At 35.8% G+C, this 21,437-nt stretch overlaps 1 protein-coding gene across 1 annotated transcript in view; it reads right to left on the bottom strand.

The window, feature by feature from the left end:
- Positions 1-21,437, bottom strand: part of DPYD (dihydropyrimidine dehydrogenase) — a 1,024,364-nt gene that overhangs the window by 493,705 nt on the left and 509,222 nt on the right. Inside the window, exon 12 of the mRNA XM_027868249.1 lies at positions 14,109-14,293. Coding sequence (XP_027724050.1) covers positions 14,109-14,293 — 185 coding nt within the window. The remainder of the gene's footprint in view (positions 1-14,108; positions 14,294-21,437) is intronic.

Below are 21,437 nucleotides of genomic sequence, written 5' to 3' on the forward strand. Positions count from 1 at the left end.
GAAAACATTGATTCTCAAGCGTTATCAATTCATTTGTCCACAATTTACCAGATCCTTTTGGGCTTTCAAATTTTTTAAATCCTAGTATCTACTTTGTTCTTTTCCCCCTAATTCCTATTGCTAACCCCACCCCTCTCCAACAGAAAAAGTCTCAATTATGCATCATTTTTCTGTTTTTCATTTCCTCTTCTACATACAATTGGCTCAATCACATAGAAACTCTCCTTTTTTATCTATATTTGATCAAAATCTCTTTATTTTTGTAATATCAGGCCTTCCACCCACCTCTTTTTCTTCTTGCCCCTTAATATTTCTTTTCCTAGTGTTCATTTCTATATACTCTTGGTCTTTTTCATTATTCTTTCTCTCATCTCAGGCTTTGATAGGGTAACCTGTTCATTTAGATAAGAATAAGGACTTCAACATACCACCAAGAAAAAAATCATGGTTTTGTAACATTATGGCCAAGGGAGATTTTGAATTGTTAAAGAAAAGTATTGTTGAGAGATTTTAGATTATTAAAGAAAAGATGAAAGTTCTGAGTAATTAGCAAATCACCAGGATATAATCTGGAACTTCCTACCAAGGGCCGATACTTTAATGATATTAATATCAATAGACCCTGGATGTCCCTTTTCGATGGTTGCCCCTATTATATGCCATTTTATTAACAGACTCACTGTCATGTGAACATCAAAAGTTAGAGAAAGAAGAATGCATGTCTCCCCCTTATTAAGAGTTGTCAAATTCGTTATTGCCATCTTCCCCTCCAGCTCCAGGTCAGCTCCCAGTAGGAGCACTATTATTTGTATATCTATCTATCTATCTATTGATCTATAGATATAGATGTATACACAGATACAAATATGTATCTATATCTGTATATCTGTATATATGTATATGTATATACACCTATATCTATATAAAAGTCAAAACTATATCTCACACACTTTGATATGTTCAGATCAGAGAAGTATTAGAATAAATAATAAATTAATATGAATGCTATTTTTTTAGATTAATTAATTTATTTTAATTTTCAACATTCACTTCCACAAGATTTTGAGTTCCAAATTCCCCATCTCTTCCCTCCCACCACGCTGATGGTAGGCATTCTGAATACCCCTTCCTCCAATCTGTTCTCTCTTCTATCACATACCTCCTTATCCCCTTCCCCTTTTATTTTCCTGTAGGGAAGGATTGATGTCTATACCCCAATGCCTGTATATCTTATTTCCCAGTTGCATGTAAAAACAATTTTTTTTTTAGGCAATTGGGGTTAAGTGACTTGCCCAGGGTCATACAGCTAGTAAGTGTCAAGTGTTTGGTCTGAGACCCGATTTGAACTCAGGGCTTCCTGATTCAGGGCTGGTGCTCTACACATTGCGCCACCTAGCTGCCCCTAAAAACAATTTTTAACATTCGTTTTTAAAACCTTGAGTTCCAAACTCTCTTCCTCCTTCCCTCCCCACCCAACCTCACTGAGAAAGCAAGTAATTCAACGTAGGTTATACAGGTACAGTCATGCAAAACACTTCCATAATAGTCATGTTGTGAAAGATTAACTATATTTCCCTTCATTCTGTCTCACCTCCATTTATTCTATTTTCTCCTTTGACCCTGTCCCTCCTCAAAAGTGTTTGCTTCTGATTACCCCCTCTCCAAATCTGCCCTCCCTTCTATCATTGCCCCCATTATGCCCTTCCCCCTATTTTCCTGTACAGTAAGATAGAGTTCCATACCCAATTGAGTGTGTCTGTTATTCCATCCATAAGCCAGATACAATGAGAATAAGATTCACTCATTCCCTCTCATCTCCCTCCTCTTCTACTCCACTGTAAAAGTCTTTTTTTACCTCTTTTATGTGAGATAATTTACTCCATTCTACCTCTCCCTTTCTCCTTCACCCAGTACAATCCTCTCTCTCACCCCTTAATTTTATTTTTTTAGGTATCCCTTCATATTCAATACACCCTGTGCCCTCTGTGAGTGTGTTTGTATATATACATACATACATACATACACACACACACACACACATATATATATACACCCTCCAATTACACTAATACTTAGAAAGTTCTCATGAGTTACAAATATCATCTTTCCATGTAAGAATGTAAACACTTCAACTTTAATAAGTCCCTTATGCTTCCTCTTTCCTGTTTTGCTTTTCATACTTCTCGAGTCTTGTATTGGAAAGTCAAATTTTCTATTCGGCTCTGGTTTTTTCATCAAGAATTCTTGAACGTCCTCTAGTTCACTGAATATCAATTTTCTTCCCCTGAAGGATTATACTCAGTTTTGCTGGGTAGGTGATTCTTGGTTTTAATTCTAGCTCCTTTGACCTCCGGAATAACATATTCTAAGCCCTCTGATCCCTTAATGTAGAAGCTGCTAAATCTTGTGTTATCTTGATTGTTTGCACAGTACTTAAATTGTTTCTTTCTGGCTGCTTGCAATATTTTCTCCTTGAGCTGAGAACTGTGGAATTTGGCTATATTATTCCTAGGAGTTTTCTTTTTGGGATCTCTTTCAGGAGGCAATTGGTAGATTCTTTCAATTTCTATTTTATCCTCTGGTTCTACAATATCAGGGCAGTTTTCCTTGATAATTTCTTGAAAGATGATGTCTAGGCTCTTTTTTTTTTTATCATAGCTTTCAGGTACTCCAACAATTTTAAAATTATCTCTCCTGGTTCTGTTTTCCTGGTTACTTGTTTTTCCAATGAGATATTTCACATTGCCTTCTATTTTTTCATTCTTAAATTCTCATAGAGTCATTAGTTTCCATTTGCTCCATTCTAACTTTTAAGGAATTATTTTCTTCAGTGAGCTTTTGCACCTTCTCTTCCATTTGGCCAATTCTCCTTTCTTCTCTTCAATTGCTTTTTGGACTTCTTTTTTCATTTGGGTTAGTCTATTTTTTAAGTTGTTATTTTCTTCAGTATTTTTTTTTTTTTGGTCTCCTTTAACAAGCTGTTGACTTGTTTTTCATGATTTTCTTACATCACTCTCATTTCTCCCCCCAATTTTTCCTCTACTTCTCTTACTTGCTTTTCAAAATCTTTTTTGAGTTCTTCCATGGCCTAAGACCAATTCATATATTTCTTGGTGGTTCTGGACCTTTGTATTAGGGGCTTTGATTCTGTTCTCTTTGTATGTGTGTAGGAGCTTTGACTTTGTTCTCTTCTTCTGGTTGTATGTTTTGATCTTCTTTTTCACCGAAGTAAGATTTTATAGTCTGAGTTTTTTCCACTGCCTGCTTATGTTTCCAGTCAATTACTTGACTTTTAAACTCTTTATTAATGTAGGGCTCTGCTTCCAGTATGGAGGGTATACTGTCTGAAGCTTCAGGAATTACAGCTGTTTTCAGAGATACTTCTAGGGACCTGTAAATTTTCAGTTCTTCCAAGGTGGTACAATCAAGGGCGAGGTGTTTACTCCTTTCCTGGCCTGGGCTCTGGTCTCTGAGTGACCACAAGCACTCTTTTCTGCCTTGGAAACTGTGAGAAGGATTCCCTCTCCACTACCACCACAAACTCTGTCTCATCAGCACTGCTCCTCTCCCCAGGACCACCACCCAGAACTGCAACCCAGATGCAAACACAGGCAAGGCAAGAGAATCCTGCCTCAGTCCCAGATAAGTGATCTTGCAATCCCCCCCCAAGCCCCTCATCAACCACTCAATCCCTTCACTGTCTGTGGGCCGAGAGCTCCAGAAGCAACTGCTGCTATTGTGGCTGCTGCCCTGGGGCTGTGCTAGGGCCAGTGCTGGACTGTGCTCTTCTCTAACCCACATCCAACAGACCTTTCCTACTGACCTTCTAAGTTGTCTTTGTAGTTTATGGGGTGAGAAGTCTGGAAACTGCCACAGCTGCTTGTGATTCAGTCCCCTGGGGCCTGCTCCAGGTTTGCTGTGGCCCCGTCTTTGCCTGTCTGGCCCAAGCTGAACTGCGCTCCTCTCCCAGCCCGGCACAACAGACCTTTCCCATCAACCATCCAGGTTGTCTTGGGCTGAAAATTTGTTTCCCTCTATCTTTTTGTGGGTTCTGCTGCTCTAGAACTTGTTTAGTCATTTTTTTACAGGTATTTGGAAGGGTTTGGGGGAGAGCTCAAGAATGTCACTGCTTTTACTCCGCCATCTTGGCTCTGCCCCTATAAAAGCCATTTACAATATTTCTCTACAATACTCAAATTTCCTGGTGTCAAAGACATTTTTCTTTTTGATTTGCATGTTATTGGGTGTTGTTTTGTTTTTTTTAAATTGTTTTCTTTATTAACTGAAATATAAAGGAATCAAGTTGTTGAGGGAGGTAAACGTCCCCTGCAGGCTATGTAACCTGCTTTCATTGGTGTTTCTCATACTTGAGAAGGTGACATCTACCAGAATTTCTCAATTAAGGAAACACCTCTGTGAGATTCCCAAGTATGCTCTCTACTTGACTATCACTGATTTTTACCATTCCTTTTTGATTTTGTGTAAAATGGCTGTAGTAGGACTCCAGTTAATCCCTTTGTAATGGAAATAATACAACTACCAGCTTAAGGGTCTCTTCTTCCAACAATAGTCATTCATTCCATTAACACACATTTTCCCAGAATTTCAAGCCTGAGGGTCAACCAGAGCAAATTCATGGAGATGGGAGCTGGAGAACTGTGTGAAAAGAAAAGCAAGTGAGCCTGTATGGCTGGAACATAAAGTGAGTGAAGGTGATTAATGTGTTAAAACATAGGAAATTAATGTGTTGAAAGATGGGAAAGGGAGCAGGTTGTGAAGATCTTTAAGTACCACGTAGAGAAATATACATATAATCAGAGGAGACATTGGAATTTACTGAGAGGGGATTTGGGGTGACATGGTGAGTCCTTCATTATAGAAAAGCCACTTTGGAAGTTGTATGTAGAATGGAATGTCTTGGGGAGAGACAGGTCACAGAATCCAATGAATAGGCTATTGCAATAGTCCATGTAAGAAGTGATGAGGATCTGAACTAGGATGTTGGCTAAATGAAGAGTTGGGAATATCCAAGAGAAACAATGTAGGGAAAGTAACGGCAAAATTTGGCAAATAATTGGATAAGTGGGGTGAGCAAAACAGAGGGGTCAAGGATGATACTGAGTTTGAAAATCTAAGTGAACATCAATATGTCAGAATTATACAGGATTTCTTAGTGAAATATAATAATAGTGTTAATTTTATTTAATGATCCACTCATCATTATTTTCAAGTGAATAATAAAACAGTATTAAACATTAAACAGTCATGAAACATGTATTTGACACTGTCATGGAAGTGATTTAGCACAGAAGATAAACTGAGCCAATTAATCACTTAACCAACATTTATTAAGTACTAACTATGTGCCAGGCAATGGACTAAATACTAGGAATACAAACCAGTGAAAAACACTCTTCCAGGAACTTACAATCTAAGAGTGGGATGAAATGTCCATAAGTAGGTGTAGACAAAATTCCATACACAGTAATTTGTAAGGAGACTTGAGAGGTAGGAAAAAGAAAAGACAGTAAACGGCTTTAAATACCTAACCAATAGATGTAGTTTATTCTAGATGCAATTGGAAGCCAATGCAGTTCATTTGGTAGGGAGACAATGAGGTTCGAGTACAATGAAGGAAATGATTTTGAAATCTATATGAAGGAAGGAATGGCAAGGGAAGAGATAAGTCAAGGAGACAAACTGGAACACCATTATAATAGGATGGACAAGAGGTGATGAAGGAGTAAATTAAGGCAGGGACCATGTGTATAGTGACAAAGGATCAGATGTGAAAGATGTTATAAAAGTTGAATTAACAATATTTGAAAATGACTAGAAATGAGGGAAAGTGGAGGGGGAGTCAAATAATGAAGTTGTGAACCTATAAGACTAGAAAGATGTTGGTGTGCTTATAAAAATTAAGGAAGTTCAGAAGAAGAGCAGGGGTAGGGGAAGGAGGATGATAAAGTTTGTTTTGGATACGATCGGTTGAAGATGACTATCAGACATGCAGTTGGAAATGTCCAGTAGGCTGTAAATGGGGCAATGTAACTCAAGAGAGAAACTCAGGTTGTTTATATAAATCTGGAGTTACCTGAATAGAGATGATAGTTAAACCCATAGGACTGATGAGGACATCAAGAATGCAGGGAAAGAAGAAAGGCAGACCCAGGAAAGAGCATTGACATATAACTACAGAGAAAAGACTTGATAGGGATGATAAATTTGCAAAGGAGATAGAGAAGGTGTGGGGTGAGAGAAAAATTATAAGAGCAGCTTCACAAAAACCTAGAGAAGGGAGAGTGTTCAGGAGACCAACAGTAGTCAATCATGACCTATGCTTCACGTAGGTCAAGAGCACTGATAAAAGTCTGTATCATACATGTCAATTAAGTGCTCATTCATAAGTTTGGAGAGAGTATTTTCAGATGAATAATAAACATGGAACCCAGATTTCAAAGGGTTGAAGAATAAGAGTAGAGAGTGTGGAGGCAATGGGTTAAGTGGATTTTTGCTAGGAGTTTGGTCATGAAAAAGAGAGCTATAGGATAATATCTTGAGAAGACAGTAGGCTCTTGTTTTTGTTTCTGGGTTTTTTTTTTATAAAGGATTTGGGACATTTCACCCTCTTTATGAGTAGCAAAGAAGAAAACAAGAGATAGGGAGAGATTAAAGATTACAGAGGGAACAGAAAAATTGAGGGAACAATCTGGTAAAAGGATGGAATCAAGGGTACATGCAGAGGTAATGGCCTTGACAAGTCAATGGACCACCTCTTCATCAGAACCTGGAATAAAGGAAAAGAGGATGGAGAATAATATCAAAGTATTTTTAGATGTAGAAGAGAGAAAAGAGAGAACTCATGGTGAGTAGCCTCTCTTTTCTCAATAAAGTATAAGATAAGGTCCTCAGCTAAGGGATGGGGGAAGAGCAGTTGTTTGAGGGAAAAAAAGGTTTTAATGGTGGCAAGCTGGAAGTTACGCCCCCTCCAAATGTTGTTTTCAAACTGGAAAAGAATTACACAATTAAATTTTTAATACACTTTCATTAACCACCTTTTCACCCATTACCTAAGTTTTCTCTCTATGCAAACACTATGAATACAGTGTTTTGCCCATCTACTTTTAACTTCCTCTAACCTTACCTCTCAACTTAATCTATTCAAGGTAAAATTTTAAAAAATCTTTATTTTATTCTCATTTGCCTTGATATTTGACCACTATTGGGTATATTTTATCACTGAATTCCTAGTTACCCTTTAGTTTTAACTTTAGTATTGCTGTCAATTTGATTCTCTTTGTTTCTTCAGAATTTATGCGCCTGGCACATAGTGGGTTCTTAATAACCGTTTGCAGATTGATGTATACAATTCTGTTCTTCTAATAGGATGTCTGCTCAGTGGTTATTGGCTGGAGATTGCTTATAAATGTTTCTGCCCTGCCTAGAGGCAACTTCATCTCTCTGCCTGGGCTTTATTCAATGATTGTGAGATTACCCTTCTTGAAGATTTTCCTGCAAAGGCCAGGACTACTATTACCCATATGGGTAGGACTAGAGGAACAAATAGACATCCAATTGATGAAGTCACTTCCAATTTTAAAATTCTGGGATTCTATAACATGACAAAGGGCCCATATAGTGAATTCCTAGGAAGACATGGAAAGAGTCACACAGCATCAGATATGGATGGGCTGTCATCTACATTTTTGCAGAGACCCACATTAATAGAGTTAGTGGCATCAGATCTTGATTTGCAACAAACTCTTTAACTTCTTTTTCAGTATCTCCTTTTCTGGTATGATTTCCAAATTTATCTTTAAGACATCACTCTCCACTCTTCTGCTTTACTAGTTCTTTTATTTAGTCCTGTAATTTCCATTATCTCTGCAAAGAGATCCTTGTAGAAGAGATTCACAGTCCACCACTTAGATTCTTTTCAAATTTGGAATCATATTATCCAATGATTCTCTATACACAGCACGGTGTACTACTTACAGAGCTAAGAAAGTGAGGAAGGCTTGGCTTCAAGGTTTTCCTCTGACCTATACTAGTTGTGTAACTCAGAGCAAGTTAGTCATGCAACAAACATTCTTTAAACATCTGCTAAGTTCCAAGCTCTGTGATAGGTCCTGGGGATACAAAGAAAGGGCTACAATGACAACAACCACCAGTTCCTGCTCTCAATGAGCTCATAGATAATTAACTTCTCAATGTCCCAGGCAACTCTACAAGGCTACAGATGGTATAGAAAGTGTCAATGTGCGCTGGTAAAGAAAGTTCCTCATTATCAGCTCCTTACACAGATGGAATGACAAGTCTGATTTTTAAAAATCATTTCATCCATTTCTGGATCTGCCTTTTGCTCTAGGTCATTTTTATTGGAAGTCTGGCTCCCATTACAATGTTGTCCAATTAATGCTGCTGACACCATAGTCCTTATCTTTCACATAAACCTGTTGTCTAGTTCCACTATTAACATCAGAAGCGCTTCTATTTTTCCCATCTCCAGGATGAAAATAGAGGGTCTAGTGACTATATATTATAGATTTGAAGTTCAATTTTTCTACATAATTTTTTCATACATTTCGATTTTTTTATTTTCCATAGTCAATCAGTTGCCAAACACAGATATATTTTGATAATGAAATTCAATTCTATAAGTTTTGCTTACCCAAATTTATTTTGTTCACACACTATTCCAGATCATACTTGGATTTTTTAACTTGTCAAAATTCCCTGACTCTTCTCCTTCTAAACTATCCATTTATATTCCTGAACACGATGAGGTTGGTAACTTGCTCCTCAACAAAGCTTTACTTCTGATCTGATATTTCTGAGAGTTGTGCAGAACTTGACATTTCCATGATGCTTATCCTTCTTTAAATTTTCTTTCTTCCTTTTTCTTCTTTGACCATTTTCCACCCTGGTTCTCTTCTCACCTTCCTGACCATTCTCTGTTTTGCCTTTGCCTGGATCTTCCTCTTCTTCTTGCCATCTAAATTGGGCATCCTACAAGGCTTAGACTTTTGTCTTTTGTTCTTTAATTCAACTGAATTCAATAAACCCTTGTTACGTGTCAACTCCATGAGAGACACTGTGGCTTAGTGGAGAGAAAGCTGGCTTCATATCAAGGAAGATCTGAGTTTAAGTTCATCTTCTGATGTATCCTGGCTGTGTGATCCTCCATAAGTTTGATTTAAAATCACAAAAGACATGTTTGAATCCTAGTTTGTTTTTGCCACTTATCATCTTTATAATTCTGGGCAAACTGCTTAACCTCTCTAGACCTCAATTTCATCATTTGTAAAATGAGCAAAATACTTGTACTAACTGCAATCCAGTTTTGTGTTAAGTACCTCATAAACCTTATAGTATTTTATGTATTAAATATCATTATTAAACTTAACATCACCAAAACATATCTTTCCTCCTAAAAGAATTCTTCACTATTTTTCCATGTCTAATAAGGCACCAATATGTCCCTATGGTTTTAATGTTTCTTATATTTTGTATCCTAACTTTAATCTAGCATTTTTTCTTTCAATATCTATTTTAGATTGATGCCTTCCACTTCCACTGCCTTAAACCACACCCTAGTTTCCTCATATGCAGATTAATAGAGATAGTTTCCAGTCTGGTCTTTCTGCCTCTAATCTTTTTTTTTTTTTTCCAAATCTTTTCAGCATTACACCAGACTAATATTTAAACATTATTTTTATCATATCAATTCTCTCTCAAAGATCTTTAAAGAAGGACAAAAATTTAAGAATACTTTGAAGAGCAGGTTGCATCAATTGATATGTGTTTTTTTAATCCATAAGGCAAAGAAAAAAGAGTTCATAGGATGAAAATTTTTATTTCAATAAATTTATTATACCTCCTCGTAAATATTTATAAGATCTGTGCACTTCCACAGATAAGAGAATTATAGTAACTCATAGTAAAGTTATAAAAATTTGCATCTTTCAAATAATCTCCACTGTCTATGAAATAAATTTAAATTCCTCATCTTCACATCCACTATAGTATCACTGTATCTAATTTATAAGATGTTGTCAATCCATCCTTAACTTTCACTCCAATCTATAATCCCTCATATTGTCATTTTTCACTCAATTGCTTGTTTTTCTGCTAATACTATTCTCCCATTCAAAGAATAGATATTCTATAAGGGTCATTTTAAATTCATCTCTGCCAAGAATTCTTATAATCCCAGCCACCATTGATCAGCCCTCTTCCTGAACATCTTTGGGATTTTATCATTATAAATTTTGGCCTCTATGATATTGTTTAACTTTTTATTATAAATTTCATTGCATTATTCTATAATGATTTACTAAGTTATCTTTCATCTTACTATAATATCCTTCAACACAGGGGCCATACCATTTGCTTCTTTTCATCATCTCTCTCCCCCACTCCTTACTCCATTATCTACTTAGTGCTAGGCACATGGCAGCCACAAAAAAATTTCTTGAATAAATTAACTCAGCAGATCTGGGTAATGGGATATGTTCTTTACAAGCTAATTTGCTGTTACTAAAAACATGATTTTATCTATATTCAGTCATTTAAACACATATTTTCATCTGGAGTACATTGTCAGCATTTGTTATTTAAAGCTTCCCCAAAAGTGTATCAGCAAACAAGATGCCTAGTAGAAGATGTGGACTCCACTAATATTCTTATAAAAAATTAAATGAAGTTCACTTGAGTCCTCTAAGAGAGGAAAGACAGGAGGACCAGCTTAACATGAAAGAATGATGAACAGTAAATGGGGAAAACATTGACAAGGGAAACTTGCCAATACAGCTAAGAGAAAGCCTAGCTACCCAGCTGTGAAGATAATCCAAATGTCTTAATGAATGTCCTAATTCAAACAAGCTTATTGATGTGGAAGGTATATTGACAAAGCAATTCTAACTATATAATTGCACTGATGGCATGTATGAATCCATGCTATACTGTGTGGATTAATTAGCCCTCAAAGTGGAGCAAACTACTTCCACTCATTGACAGGTCATATCATGACCTATCAGTTCAGTACTCAAAAAGATCAGAAATTTCACTGATGAGCATATTCCCTTCACCATACAGTTGGTCGGGGCAGCTAGGTGGAGCAGTGGATAGAGCTGTGGTCTTGCAGTCGGGAGGGCCTGAGTTCAAATCTGGCCTCAGACACTTGACACTTACTATCTGTGTGACCCTGGGCAAGTCACTTAACCCAGATTGCCTCACCAAAAAGCAAAACAAAACAAAACAAAACACAATGTAGTTGGTCATCCCACCATACCTGCCCATCTTGTATGACTCTTATCTATGTTCTTCTATCAATTCTATAAGATGCAAGAAAGGTTAAGAAAAGTCTCCATTATGTTGGGTGGGCCACCTCTGGAGAACTTAACAATAAGCACATTGAGACCATATATTTTCCATACCTTTCATGATGGTAACAATATGGTTTACTGTGGAATATTGCAGATTAAGCCCTTCAGGTATCCTTCTTGTATCTTCACCATCAAGTTCTAAATGAATATGCAGATTACTCTCAGAATAAAGACAGAGATAGGAAAAGGGATAGGGAAAATACTGAGAGAGAAAAAGGCAAGGAAATTGGAAATAGGGATAGATATATATTGTTGGCGGTTTTGGGGTGGCTTTTTCATTAATAATGAGATTTTTTTCTTATATCTTTGGTATTTTTTTCCCTCAGATATTTTGGGAATAGTATCACCAGGCCTGAAAATTAGTCTTCTCCTATATGGATCTCCTTTATGTACATTTTGTATAACCCAGCTGTCTTTTCTATGTTTGGTTTCTTCAGTATCATATCCGTTTATAGGTATTTCAGGATAATGACATTAGAGTTCAAGAATAGTGTCTACACCATCCTTGATGGTGAAGAGTATGCTACAAAAACAAAAAAAAACAAAAACAAAAACAAAAAACTCTGCAGATCTTTTCCATATTTTGTCCACTTGTTTTCCCTCAATTTTCAAAGTTGAGTCTCTTACAAGTTTTCTTTATATTGATTTTCCCTCACTTTAAGTGGTCATAAAATAATGAAACTATCTTTTCTATGTGATAATAGCCTTCTTGTGCAACATCTCTATCAGTGTCCAAAGTCTATTAGTGAATGCATATAATGCTAATTATTTTAAATAAATTGCAAATCTATGCAACAAGGCATTGATAAGCATGATGCACATACTATAAAATTGTATGTGGTGATGACAAACTAGCATTATTTATACTGCAAGAGAATTAACCATATCATAATTCATTATTTAGGTTCCAGTTAATTGGAGCTTATAGACATAATTCATTAAAGAATGAAAAAGAAAAAGAAAATCTTCAAATGAGATGGTGATGAACAAAAAGTATTTAAGTTGTAAAAGCATGTTGCCGTGGAAACAGTTTAAAAGAGGTTTATCTTCCAAACTTACATCTTCAACTTTTTTCGTATTCAGTAGGTTCATTACTAAACTATATATGGTAGAACAATGCACATAAATGTACTTAATTTTCTGTCCTTTTATGTGTTACTTCTTTCACTGTCTTTGCTCATGAATACTTTTTACTCTGCTTAGTACTTTGTACATAACACTGTCAGGAATGCAGAAATAATTTGTGTGATTTAGAACTGATTCAAATGCCACATTGGGAATTATACCTTATGCAACCTACTTGACTTAGCTGATTCAGTAACCCCAAATTTTCTTTTGCAGCATTTTTCTTGGTGTAACCAAGAATATCAGGAGATGAATGCCCGTGAGCTGAGTAGAAAGCATCTCTATCCCTCAAGTATTTCCCTTTGTCAAATTCTGTGGAGTTTGTCTTGACTGCAGAATTGGTGGGGCTGAACTTTTAGTACTAAACTATCCCTTCAAATCCTAAAAGATTTTTTGGGGGAGAATAAAGGTGAGAGAAGCTCTGAGAGCTCAAGAGTAGAAACCATGGAGGGAATCAACACCATGAGAGGTTGTGAGGTATTAAATAATTTTTAAAAAGTCAAATCAATAACAAGAATGCATTTATCTTCCACGTATAGAACTTTAGAATTAGAAGTTTAATCTATTGACCTAATTTCCTACTCAGTGAAATTAAATCTCCTCATAATACCTAAGGGATGGTCAATTGGATGGTCAATCTGTCACTATCTCAAAATCAACTCATCTCACTGTTAGTTTAAAATTAAACCGAAATTTGTCTCTTTCTTTTTCCTATTTGTCTTACCTCTGATATTCAGAGTAACACGAGAAGGCTATTCCTTCTTATAGATAGCAATACTCCAAATAATTGAAGAGAATGATTCTCTTCCCTTTGTCTTCACTTCTGTAGGTTAAAGATTCCTAATTCCTTGAACCAATCGATGTATGACTCACTCAATGGCACACAAGTAGCAAATGTCAAAAGTGAATCTAACTTAAAAAGAACAGATCAGAATCATCACTTCTATGACTAGATACTATCCTCTTGCCAAGATTTTGTATCTTACAAATAACAATTTGTTAGTACTGAGTTTTATTAAGGTTATGGTCAATTAAAACATGTTGATATTTTCCAAATAAACTTCTGCTAAGCTAGGCCTTTCCTATTCAATACTTGTCTAACTGATTTTTAAAGCTAAAGGAAGAATTTTACATTTATTCCTGTTAAATGTCATCTATTGGTTTGGTTTCAGCTTTCTTATCTGTTGAGATTATCTTAAATATTGATTCATTGAATTACCCTTCCAGCTTTGCTTTGTATGAATATTTGATTAACACAGCTTCTCTATCTTTGTCTAACTTATTGATAGAAATGGATAAAGAGATAGATGACAGATAGACATAAAAACAGACAGATAGATAGATGTTTCAATTGGATAAGATCAAGCAAAGAGACTTGTGGCCTCTAATTCTATGTTGGCCATTAATCTCTGGATACTATATCAGAAAATCCACTCAAATATGTTATTATCCCAGGCACATTCCTCCATCTCATCCATAGCAGACATTTCCCATATATAATATGTCACAGAAATCCTTTGTCTTATATTTAATAGCAACAACAAATGAATAACTATGTCAAGTGAATATCAATTGAAACTAAAAAGGTAGACATACCTGTATGTATTTGTGCATATACCAAGAAGCCTGCTTGCCATCATTCACTGATTCCACTGTAGTATTAGCCAAACCAGCAATGTCACCACCTGCAAATACCCATGGTTCACTGGTTTGCATAGTCTCTGGATCTACTTCTGGTAGACCCCATCGGTTGAACTTGATAGGATTCATGGCTTCTTTTACTGTAAACAAGTGGAGAGAATCAACAGTGAATGTTCACCATGATATATTGATAATGTGAATAACAGTTGGGACTGTTACATGTTTTCAAGAATTTGAAGGACTGTCTGTGTGGAAGAGGGATCAGATTTATTTGGCTTCACCCTACAGGACAGAACTAGAAGCATTAGACAGACATTGTAAAGGGGCAAATGTTGTCCTAATGTAAAGAAAAAACTCCACAACAATTGAAGTTAGAATTCCAAAGTAGAATAGTGGTAATAAGAGGTAATGGGTGCTCTCTCAAGGAAAAACTGAATGATTCCTTATCATTGGGTATGAAATAATTATAATTCCTGTTCACATTTAGTTTAGACTACATGGCCTACTGCAATGGAATTCATTATATTTCCCTCAAAATCCATCCATCCTTCAAATATCCTTATTTCTGTTGAAGGCACCACCATCCTTTCATTTACCTAGTTCACAACATTGTAGTTATCTTTGACTCTTTTCTCTGCTTTCCCTGAAGGTTGACCAGGCTGTGTCATTTTACAGATGAGGAAACAGATATAAACAGATACAAACAAGGCAAATGTTTTTTCCAAGATCACACAGTTAATAGCTCTTTGAGCTATGACTAGATTCCAGATCTGCCTAACAGTACAGGGCTTTATCTAATGGGTTATAACTGTTTTTATGTGTAATAGTCTCTAAAAATATTAAAAAAGTATTTTTGATCCTTTAAGGGCAGCTAAGTAGTGTAGTACATAGAGCCCTGAGGCTGTCATCAGGAAGATTTTACTTTAAATCTAGCTTCAAACACTTCATGGCTGAATGACCTTGGATAAAACACTTAACCTCTGTTGGCTTCTTTTTCCTCAAATGTAAAACGAGGATAATACTAGCAGCAACCTCCCAGGAAGTTGTGAGGATAAAATGAAATAATAATTGAAAAGTGTATGGTGACTGGTCTATGGTAGGTGCTATATAATATTTTTACTGATCTTATTATTATCATTTTATTCACCTCATACTTCTCTTGTTGAGAATAAAACTTGAGAGCCTTATCAAAAACAAACAGAGTAGGTACTTTTTCTAAGATTTTCATAGCAGAACAGTTAGTACTTGCCAAAACCTGGAAACCACTAACAAATAATTGACTAGCCAAATTTAATGTAAAAGAAGTTAAGTTGCCTGAGAATACAGTAACTACTCTTTCATTATTTTTATCTGTAGTCCCAGTAGCTAGTACTGGAGCTGACACAAAATGGATACTTAATAATTGATTGATATGTTAATGAAATGGATTAATATAATTCTAGGAAGAACCTACAAATTTGAGGAGTACAAAGAAACCTAGAAAGATCTTCTTGAATCCATTTAAAGTTGAAAAAAAGAAAAAAAGCAAAACTAGAAGAACGCAGTATATTATGATGGCATAATAGGAAAACCGGATGCAAATGAATGAATTAATGAAGAATCCTGAAGGGTTTTTTTGTGTTACATTTGGGATAGGGACTGAACATGTGATTTCACTTGTATAGGGAACTGCTGGGTGAGAAAACTCATTCCGCTAATATTGGTAGGCATTCCGTCATTTATAATATTAGAAAATTGCCTAGATCACTTACAGGTTAAGTAAATTGCCTGGTCTATGTCAGAGATAAGACTTGAAACCACATCTTCCTGGCTTCCAAACTAGCTCTCTATCCATTCTGTCACACTGATTTTGCTTTCTAGATTTGGAAATTTAAATGTGAATATTTACTAAGCAAGCTTAGTTGGTTGTATTAATATGTAATATTAAACTTATAAAATATTTAATTTTTAAAAATGTGATTAAAATAGCTTTGTGCTAACAGAAATTATGACTTGTCATTTAAAACTCTGAAGTTTAAGTTAGGCAGATTTTTCCATCATATAAGATCTGATGATATCTTTGTTATTTGAGTCTGATGAAGAAAACAGGCTAAGAACTTCATCCTCAATAATAATAAGTTGCATATGTTTCAAAAAATTCTTCAATATTATGAAACTATTTTGTACTTCCTCAATCATTCAAGAGAATTAGGACTCCTTTGAAGTATCATTTGGAAAATTACTCTGTGACTGTGTTAGTTTGTATCTATCTCTCAAAAAAAAAAAGAAGAAAAAAATAGACATACATAGATATTATGACTACAATGTGGGGAAACGTTTGTGTAACTAGTTAAAAACTATTTGCTATTTTATTAGGTTCTAACATGTTTCAAGTTTTCATAAATGGAAGGGGAAAAAAAGAAAATAAGGTTTGACCCCTTGGTGAAAAAAAAAAATCTAAAGACAACTCAGATTGGAAATGAGAGCCTGAAGAAAGGAAGTAATTTTAAAATATCAATTAAATAATATAGAAGAACCCAGAGAAGAGTAAGGGGAAAGCCCTGCTCATATGAGAGGAAAGATGTGAATAAAAAGGAAAGGAGACAGAGGTTTGTGTGTGTGGGTGGATTGGAGTTGGGCAGGGGAGATGATAATACGCTCTGCAGGGGCACATAGTACATCAAATCTGAACTGTCAGAAGCATTACCTAGAAAGGAATGACGATTTGGTTGGCCTTTGCACCCTCCTTAAAATGGTGGCTCTCAGAGGAACCAGCCAATTGGAGGGAAAGGCCACAGGGAAGGTGGATACTTTTAATCTATGAAGCCCAGGAGGGATGTGAGCTTCTAGAGTTTCCATGGCTCGGTAAAGAACATTTCAAGGAGAGGTAGGAGTGTGGCCTGGGGAGGAATTCAATCTCTATTAGTTCCTTACTACAACCTTGTGTGGTAAGTGCTATTATTATTCCTATCTTACTGATGAGGAACCTGAGACTTGCAGAGGTTAAGTGACTTGCCCAAGGTCACACACAGGAAGTAAATGTTTGGTAAATTTTTAAATCAAATCATCCTGAGTACCACACTTCATCCACTATACTACCCAGCTATCTCCTACTGGTGAGATTATATCAGTTACAGGAAGTAGTGTGATTCATTGAAAAGAATTCTGCCTTTCGAGTCTAAGGACCTATATTCAAATCATGCCTCAGTCATTTACCACCTGTGTACACTAGGAGAACTCAAATGTTCCTAGGCCTCAGTTTCCTTATGTGTAAAATAAGCTAAGTCAGACTAGATAACCTCCAAGTTACCCTCCTTCAGTTTTAGATCCAAGACACTTTAAAGTGTGCAAATCACTGTGCACACATTTTCTCATTTCAGTTCTATGAGAACCCTGTAAATTTGACACTTAGACTCATTATTATCTCCATTTCACAGATGAAGAGGGTCAGTGAGGTAAGAGAGAAAGGGGTTGTCTTTGATCTGAGAAACACAGAAAACTAAGTATCAAAATAAATTATGATACTTGGCACCATTTTATTTTCATCATTGGTCCTAGTTATGTCTTATTATCTATTCATATCTTACAGAGGGCTTAATTATAATCTTTACTCATTCCAGTTCAAAATTTTAATTGCACACATACAGGAAACAGGTGGACCTGACTTAGCGGCAGCTTATTTGGGAAAAAAAATGATGTAGAAGTTCAATAGTTAGGAATTGTTGGATTGAATTAAATCCAAGGGGTTTGATATGCTTATTAAATAAACTCATAGCATTAAATTAAAGAAATTGGATTTACATTCTTTCAGGTGTATTTCTTAAGTCCTTTAATTTTTGGTTTTTTTTTTTATTGGTCATGCCCTACTCTCCACGACCCCATTCTAGGTTTTCTTGGCAAAGATACTGGAATGGCTTGCTCTTTCCTTTTACAGTTCATTTTACAGATGAGGAACTAAGCCAACTGGGCTAAGTGACTTGATCAAGGTCATACAGCTAGCTAGTAAGTATCTGAGGTCATATTTGAACTCTGGTCCTTCTGACTCCAGGGCTGGTACTCTATCCACTGTGCCACCTAACTACCCAAATCATTTAATAAGAGTAAATAAATAGTATGTTTCATGATGACAAGAACTTAGCATAATCTTAGATAGCATTAGAAAAGCCATGTTTAGCCACAGAAGTAATAGTTATAGGATTATAGATCTAACATTGAAAGGGATGGCAGAGGCAATTTATTCAAGCCCCTCTCCCCAATTTTAAAAACTCCTCAAAGAAAGAATCTGCAGTCAAGAGAAGCAATGAATGTTGGCCAAGGGTCACATGGGTAAGTAGTATGGTTCAAACATTCTCAGGTTTTTGGCTCCAACTCTATCATGTTTCCTGAAACCACAAGTTATATTCATATGTAATAATTGAATAGATTTTAATTTACCTTTAGGATTCATCTGATTGTATCTTAAAATATATCAATTACTTGATCTTCATTCCATAACAGATTATTTTCACAATTTGCTAAGAGTGAGTTTTGTTATAGGCAATAACCTCAAAAAGATCCAGTCAGCCTCAAGAGATCCATGATTATTCAATTCTATGGTTATTCTACTCTTAATAATCACAGTTGTCTCATACTATTACTGAACAACTTCAATATTAAATTCATAATTAAGGATTAAATTCAAAATGCTGATTTTCACATAAACCACAATAAAAAACTTTAATATATTAAAAAAGTTGCCATATATATACATACATATATACACACACATATATATATACATACATATATATATACATACATATATAACTTAAATATAAAATCTATCTTCTGAAATGTAATTGATATTCATTGGGAAAAAGTGGTTATCGTCTTAATTAAGTAGTTATTTGTAAAGCATTGTACTTAATGCTGGATACAAAGAATTATGACACTCTTCCAGTCCTCACAGAGATTAAAACTTTGTAAGAGTATGACACAAACATAGTTTGCTATAATACACATCATTATTAAAAAAAAAGTCAAGAGAAAGGTGCAAAACAAAAGAGCTGTTGATGTTCTATGTGAGAAGCCTTTGCCAATAGGGAGGGATCAGAGAATACATTGTGGAAGAAGAGCCTTGGAAGTTTGACTTTAGAAGATGCATAAGAATTCAACAGATAAAGGCAGAACATTCTAAGAATAAGGAATATGAGAGAAATGAAGGCAATGAGACCTAGGACATAGCTCGCAGAGATTAATTTGCTTTGCATCTGTGTAGAATGTAAGTGGGAGAGTAACTAAAGAAGGGACCAGAGAAATATGGTGGTGTCAGGTACTAAAGTGATTAGAATAAATGCTTAATAAATATTTGTTGAATTTAATTGAATTGGAGATTCTTGAATACCAGGCAAAGGAATTACTCAGTAAACCGTAGGGAATCACTCTTTTAGAGCAGGGGCAGGTAGATGGCATAATAGATAGAGTACTGAGCTTGGAATCAGGAAGTTTCATCTTTCTGAGTTCAAATCTAACCTCAGACACATATTAGCTATGTGACCCTGGGCAAGTCACTTAATTACTGTTGGCCTTAATCCACTGGAGAAGAACATGGCAAACTACTCTAGTATCTTTACCAAGAAAACCCCAAAATGGAGTTATGAAGAGTCTGAAATGCCCGAACAATAAGAACATGTTTTTGAACAGAAGAGAGTCATGACCAAATCTATGCATAAATATGGGTGGCAGAAAGGGGACTATAATGTGGCTACAAAGACCTATTAGAGGGTAGTACAATATTCCAGGTGGTTGAAATGAAGCTAGTACTAGGATATTGGTGGTGGGACTGTAGAATGAGAGATGGAAATGAGACCTTGCAGATATAGCATCTTTAGGACTTTATAAGGGATTGGATATAAGAGATGATAAAGAGTAAACAATAATCAGAAGATCTCAAATGAGACTCTAGGCAAAAAGGTAGTGAATAGAGAAATAGTAAAGTCTGAAGGAATAATACACTGAAGGGAAAGATAATAGATTTAGTTTTGGATATCTTTATTTTGAAATGGTAGTAGAACCTCCAGATGGAGATGTCCAGAAGATGGCTAGAAATGTGAGTCAGAGACTTGGAACAGAGAGGTTAAGGCTGGGCTATAGATTCAGAAGCCAACTACCTAGAGTATAAGTTAAAGCTATGGGAGGGAGCAAAAATGTCAAGAGAGTCTACAGACAAAAGAAGAGGGTCAAGGGGAAAATCTTGGGCAGCACTTACATGGAGAGGTTGGGAGGAGGGCAACGAGACATAAGGAGAGAAAACAAAGAGCTATTAAAGAAACAGTATATGAACCAGGCAAGTGTAGCATGTCTGAAGACAAGGGAGAAGAAAGTATCCAGCAGGAAGTTTTAGTCAATAGCGTCAAGTTCTATAGAGAGGACAAGGAAGATGAGCCACTGGAACAACCACTGGATTTGATGGCTATTCCTGCCATTTGAGATCATTTTCAGTAGATTGGTAGGGGGCAGAAATCAGATAGCAAGGCCAAAGGGTGGAGGAGAGAGTGGCTAGAGAAAATGACAGCCCTATCATCTTCTGACAATGATCTTTTCATTTTTCAGGCAGGTCTGTTTCAAGGATTCAGGTCTCTCATACATTTACTATTTCATCTTGTGGGGAACAAAAAAGAATCAAAAGCAAAGCAGTCTATTTCAATGTTCACATTTCAATTCCCTTTCATAATGACACATAATGCCTTATGCCAATAATAACACAGAACATCTTATACCAATAACAGGATCTGATATTTTATCTTCAAAGCATTTCCCTGAAGGAAATATTTGAAAAGAGTAGGCACTACTGCTGCTTATAAAACCAAGGAGACAGTCTGGCGTGGTATAATAATCACTAGACTGGGAGTCAGAAGACCTGTGTTCAAGTCCTAACTGTCACTAACTAGTCATGTAAGTTGACTTTTTCTGAGACTCAGTTATCCCCATCTATAAGATGGAAATGATAATAAAGTAATTATTGACTTTGGATTTATTTTATGAAAGTGTTTTGTAAATTGTGAAGCACAATGTAAATATAAGTGTGAGTTGTTAATATGTATATAAGAAATGACACACTGAGTTAGATTCATATATACTTGGTATTCAAACAGTGACACCCAGGCACCAATGGTGAAGCAAGGTGTCTTCTGTGACAGTAATATGTAAAAGTAAAGGCTATTGCTTCCAATATCCTTAGTTTCCCTTTGTAATACATCATGGATCTATAATTTATGAATTTCTCTAAACCTTTTTTGAAACTGTTCAATTACTTTCCTTTTTAGT

The sequence above is a fragment of the Vombatus ursinus genome, unplaced genomic scaffold (assembly GCF_900497805.2).
Source record: "Vombatus ursinus unplaced genomic scaffold, bare-nosed wombat genome assembly UNPS02014787.1, whole genome shotgun sequence".
NCBI classification, from domain to species: domain Eukaryota; kingdom Metazoa; phylum Chordata; class Mammalia; order Diprotodontia; family Vombatidae; genus Vombatus; species Vombatus ursinus.